The sequence below is a fragment of the Anomaloglossus baeobatrachus genome, chromosome 3 (genome assembly GCF_048569485.1).
Source record: "Anomaloglossus baeobatrachus isolate aAnoBae1 chromosome 3, aAnoBae1.hap1, whole genome shotgun sequence".
NCBI lineage: Eukaryota > Metazoa > Chordata > Amphibia > Anura > Aromobatidae > Anomaloglossus > Anomaloglossus baeobatrachus.
Window position 1 is genome coordinate 650,615,974 of NC_134355.1, and position 6,000 is coordinate 650,621,973.

At 47.1% G+C, this 6,000-nt stretch overlaps 1 protein-coding gene across 1 annotated transcript in view; it reads left to right on the forward strand.

Annotated features, from left to right (window-relative positions):
- The window catches only part of GCFC2 (GC-rich sequence DNA-binding factor 2), a 121,029-nt gene extending 115,423 nt beyond the window's left edge, over positions 1-5,606 (forward strand). The window contains exons 16-18 of the mRNA XM_075341163.1: positions 1,027-1,173; positions 3,768-3,892; positions 5,027-5,606. Coding sequence (XP_075197278.1) covers positions 1,027-1,173; positions 3,768-3,892; positions 5,027-5,135 — 381 coding nt within the window. The 3' untranslated portion in view covers positions 5,136-5,606. The remainder of the gene's footprint in view (positions 1-1,026; positions 1,174-3,767; positions 3,893-5,026) is intronic.
- The last annotated feature ends 394 nt before the right edge of the window (positions 5,607-6,000 follow it).

The window sequence follows — 6,000 nt, forward strand, 5'->3', positions numbered from 1 at the left end:
GCAACCATTAGGAAAGTCTGTGGTAGGGACTAGGTGGACTTTAGGATGCTGGGCCAGGCGGTGGTCAGTAACAGACACAAACAAGGATTTCTTTACCTTCTCCTTTACTTGGCTTAACTGATGAAGTCCAAGGAGCATGTTACAGATGGCGGTGGCAATCCGGTAGCCTGGAAGCGGTCCGGTAAACTCTCACTGGCCAGGAGAGTAATGAGGCCTGCTCCCTACGCTCTGTCTTTTTTATGCAGGGCCCCGCTGCTTCAGCTATCTGAGGCCCGTTCCGCTGTTCTCTGAGGTAATTTTTACCTCATCCGTATGGCAGGCTGCGTGGACCGACACAGGTGCTGGTTGCGGCTCAAAGTCCTAGCTCTGCAGCTGTGCCGCCGCGTGTGGGGTGGACAGGAGACCTGAAGTCCTTCTGTTGTCCGAATGCGACCTCCGGTACTCGAATGATCCCGAACTCCGGTGTTCGGTTTTTGAGCAGTCACTTCAGGGTGAGCTGGCTGCGCTCCTCTCCCCGGTGTCCTTCTCCTCTTTGCCTCTCTGCGGACCGTACTTTACTGGGCTGAGCGGACCGGCTCCAATTCCAGCTCGTATGTCCACACTACTCGACATCTCTCACTCAGCTCTCATCAAGATGGACTCACTCCTCCCCCAGGTCAGAGCTTAAGGAATGCTCCCTGGAACTCCAGGTTTAGAGCTCTCCCTGCTGGCTTGGAGGAGGAATTGTGTTGTATGATGGTACTCACTGGCCAATGGACTCCCCCAGCTGCTTCCAGGCGCAGGATTAACCCTTTTAGGGAGGGCAACACTACTGTGGCATCCAGACCGCAAGGGTGCCACATTACCATTTCACTTTTCAATAAGACCTATCGTGAATTTCTCTGGCGTCTTGAGGTTCTGGTGTAAAAGATGTTGTGATGATGATTTGGTAATGACCTGGAAGGCATCCAGGATCGGACTTTAGCCTAATTTATTGTACATTTCTTCTGTTGTTCTTATCATTTCTTCTGTTGTTCTTATTTTTAGTTATTTGGGAATATTCTACAATGGGACGGTTTCCTTCAGGAAGAAATCTTACAGGAGCTCAGCCTGGACAAGCTCCTGAATCGTTACCTCCTCCTGGTTCTTCTCAACGCAGAGCCGAGCGCGGAGCTGGTGAACAAATGTCACAAGGTAACACGTGGTGCCGGGTACTCCTGTGTAGGGTAGCTGAGCAGCTGTGATTGGTGTGTTCTGATTAAAAAAGTGTTAGAGATGAGCAAAATGATCTGCAGGACCACGATCCAGTGGCCACCTCGATAGTCCAGAGTCCTACAAACCACCTTCCTGCTGACATCCCCAGCTCCTTTTCTGATCAGTAGGTGGAACACAATGTCACCGTTTCAATGTGACACACATGATGTTACACCAAGGGTCTACTAAGCAGACGAGGCGCCGGGGATGGTGGTAGGAGCCGGAAGGTCACATGACTCTGGTATGGGGTTTTTGGGTTGCTGAGGCCATTGGACTCAGTTTTCATATGAGCACCTAGCACCTCACGAGTCACTTCTGATATTTCCTATACCTACACCGGCTGTTTGCTACTATGTTTTTCGTATGTTTGCTATAACTACAGTATATCACAAAAGTGAGGACACCCTGCACATTTTTGTAAATATTTTATATATTTTCATGGGACAACACTGAAGATCTGACCCAGTGATACAATGTACAGTGTCAGTGCGCAGATTGTATAACAGGGTAAATTTAGTGCCCTCTAAACTCAACACACAGCCATTAATGTCTAAACCGCTGACAACTAAAGTGAGTACACCCATAAGTAATGGCCAAATTGTGCCCAAAGTGTGAGTATTTTGTGTGGCCGCCATTATTTTCCAGCACTGCCTTAACTCTCCTGGGCACAGAGTTCATTAGAGCTTCACAGGAGCCGCTGGATCCTCTTCCATCCTCCATGACGACATCATGGAGTTGGTGGATGTTAGAGACCTTGCGCTCCTGCACTTTCTATTTGAGGAGACTTCACAGATACTCAATAGGGTTTAGGTCTGAAGACATTCTTGGCCAGTCCAGAATCGGTTCTTGGCCAGTCCAGAATCGGTTCTTGGCCAGTCCAGAATCGGTTCTTGGCCAGTCCAGAATCGGTTCTTGGCCAGTCCAGAATCGGTTTCTTTAACAAGGCAGAGGTAGTCTTGGAGTTGTTTGGGGTCGTTATCATGTTGGAATATTAAGGGAGGGGATCATGGTTTGCTTCGCTATGTCACAGTACAAGTTGGCATTCATGGATCCCTCAATAAACTGTAGCTCCCCACAGCCAGTAGTGCTCATGCAGTCCCAAACCATGACTCTTCTACCATGGAGGGGAGGACACTCTTGTCTTTGTCCTCCTCACCTAGTTGCTGCCTCTAACGCTTGATACCATCTGAACCTGTGGTCTCATCACACCACAGGACATGCTTCCGGTAATCCTGGCCTTGCAGACCCATATGATGTAGTGTGCGGGGTATGGTCTGAGCACTGACAGGTGGACCCCTTACCACTGTAACCTCTGCAGCAATGCTGGCAGCACTCATACGTCTATCCTGAAAAGATAACCTGTGGATATGACGCTGAGCACGTGCACTCAATTTCTTTGGTTTACCTTGGTGAGGCCTGTACGGAGTCTTTTTAAACCGCTGTATGGTCTTGGCCTCTGTGCTGCAGCTCAGTGTCAGGGTGTGGACAATCTTCTTATAGCCTCGGCCATCTTTATGTAGAACAACAATTCTTTTTTTTTTTTTTTTTTCAGATCCTCAGAGAATTCTTTGTCATGGGGAGCCATGTTGAGCTTCCAGTGACCAGTATGAGAGAGTGTGTGAGAGAACACCAAATGTAACACACATGAAACCCATTCACAGCTAACGCCCTGTAACACGGAGTCACATGACACCGGGGAGGGAAAATGGCTGGTCATAATTTGGCCATTTTCACTTAGGGGTGTACTCACAATTGTTGCCAGCGGTTTAAACCTTTAATGGATGGTTGCATGTTATTTAGAAGACACCAAATTTACACTGTTATACAAGCTGCACACTGACTACTTTGCATGAAAAGATATATAATACACTTTTTAAAAAAGGGGTGTGATCACTTTTATGATATACTGTATGTGGGGGTAGGAAGGTGCAGATGGGGTGTACTCACTTTTGTGATATACTGTATGTGGGAGGTAGGGAGGCGAGGATAGAGGTGTACTCACTTTTGTGAGATACTGTATGTGGGGGATAGGGAGGAGAGGATGGGGGTGTACTCACTTTTGTGAGATACTTTATGTGCGGGTTAGGGAGGCGAGGATGGGGTGTACTCGCTTTTTGTGAGATACTGTATGTGGGGGATAGGGAGGAGAGGATGGGGTGTACTCACTTTTGTGAGATACGGTATGTGGGGGGTAGGGAGGCGAGGATGGGGTGTACTCACTTTTGTGAGATACTGTATGTGGGGGATAGGGAGGCGATGATGGGGTGTACTCACTTTTGTGAGATACTGTATGTGCGGGTTAGGGAGGCGAGGATGGGGTGTACTCGCTTTTTGTGAGATACTGTATATGGGGGATAGGGAGGCGAGGATCGGGTGTACTCACTTGTGATATACAGTATGTGGGGGATAGGGAGGTGATGATGGGGTGTACTCACTTTTGTGATATACAGTATGTGGGGGATAGGGAGGCGCGTCATCGCCACACGATACTGGAAGCTGCGGTCTGTGGGTCCCTCACATCTTTTTCTCTGCAGATAGTCGAGTGTCTACCTCTGAGCTGGTTTAAGGGTCTCGGCAGCGGTGCAACATTACCACGACTGGGAAATTTCTGCAAACACTTGGTGAACTGCGCCCACGCGCTGCACAAGCTGAATGACAGGTGAGTGACCAGGGAGAGGGCTTTTTAATTATGTAGTAGCTTAGAATCCCCCAGTTACCAAACTGGAGCCCTGCCCCCCGCCTCCTACCTGACAATATTCCAGCTCCTCTCTTTTATTTATTGAAGACCTTTTCCAGGCTCAGGAGAAATTTCTGCGGTCACTCCATGTACCTTCAGATTGCTGAAATATGAAATTTTGCAATGCGCACACAGTTAGGATTGCCCTCTATTTCCAGAGTGAGTGGGCAGTCAGATGACCACAGGTATGTCATGTGAGAGAATATTAAGAGAAGCTGATGAAATAGTTTACTTGTAGTCACGTGACTGACAACTCGCGCTGGAAATGGAAGACAATCCTGACTGTGTGCACCTAGCAAACTGTCAAGATTCAGCAACCTGCAGTAACAGTGAGTGTCTGCAGAAAAAAAAATTTCAGATCAGAAAACGCTTTTAAAATTATTTTTGTGATTCGGCTTCATTAAAATATTTTGCACTTTGGCTCTTTTTGTTTCCCTGTTACTTCATTCTGCAGCCAGCAGCAACATAACTGAGAATCTCTCAGGGAGTTTGTAACTCTTTTCTGTCTTTTTCTGAGCTCCTTGCAGTTGATTTATAACTAAATCATCGTCCAACTTTTTATGTGGTCTTTGGTTCTAAATCTGCATTGAGGAGTTCAGAAGACTGATTAGTGCCAGGAGCTCACTGACAGATTCTCAGTTAACTCATTCTGCAATGAGAAAAGAAATACGGCCTGATAAAATCGAATGGTGCATGACTTTTCTTGAACGAAACAGTAAAAAAAAAAAAAAATTCCATACATTTAAGTAATGTGCTGTATGGTCCTGGAAGTTAGTGACCCCCCCCCTCCTCATCTCCATGGACTGTCACCTTTACACTCCTCGTATGATAAATGGCTGTAATGCTCCTGTGATGACGGTGACCACATATAACTGCACTGCCGGCTGTAGAGAACAAGTTGTCTTGGCAGACCCAACCCATGGACAACGGGGCGGTGTTTATTAGGGGGGAAAGGAAATGACAGCGCCCATTTTTTTCTAATCTTCTGCAACCCCTGAGCCTTCTCAGGAACGTCCTCCATGTACAGCGTTACTCACCTGTCGTCTCCTCTTCCAGGACAGGCATGGAGGAGCTTGTGTCTCTGCTGAGGAGGATCCGAGCCCAGAATCTGGCAGAGGAGCTTGTCGCACAGTACAGCGCGGAGGGACGCAGCATCGGTGTATGACCGGTAGCATCCTGGAAGAATGGAGCGGCCAGCCACCGGTTCACACGGCCGTAATATGGTCCCTATTCCTTCCATATTTTGGCCTTTGTTTTCACGAAGGAGGAAGAAATGTTTCCATAAGGACTCTTTTTGGGTAAAATTGATACTAAGAAATGTGCGGAAAGTGAGCGTCTGCCGAGATACAATCATAGGACATGGTCCGGTCCTGCCTCCTCCGTAAGGGCAGCGCAGAATAGAGGAGGAAAGCACATTTTCTGTTCATTTTATTATTTACAAGGCTTTCACCAAATTTTTCATGTTGAACTGAGCAGCCGATGCATTGGTGGCCGCAGAGCGGAATAAAGCATTTTTATTTATTTTATTTGTGCCTCTCTGTTGTGGAGATATTATCAGGTTTATACCTTTTTTATAAGCTGTGGCCATCACCAGTGAGCCCTTATACAGTGTGTCCACCCATATACTGTCCACCGCCATTAACTTGAGAACGATGGCAGCTATAGGCATAGAAGTGGTGTTTAGGTATAGTAAAGTAGCCATGCGCTACGCAATGAAAGCACCTATAGCGCCACCTGGTGGAAAACAATGGAGTTAGCATTTTTATCTCGAAAGCAGAACGAGAGAGAGAAAAAAAGTGAATTACAAAGTTGTAGGGCATCATCATCAATTCAATACGAATCGACACCTTGCATACAGAAATGCTATGATTTGAAACCCATGACGCCCCCCCTCCCCCCCAAAAAACATTGAATGCTGGTCACACATATGGCGCTCATTTAACTTTGATGCTCAAAGTGGCCATCGTCAGCTGCAATGCACATCTGGACTCTGCACAGCATACTGTATCTTGCTGCACGTTGTGCAATAT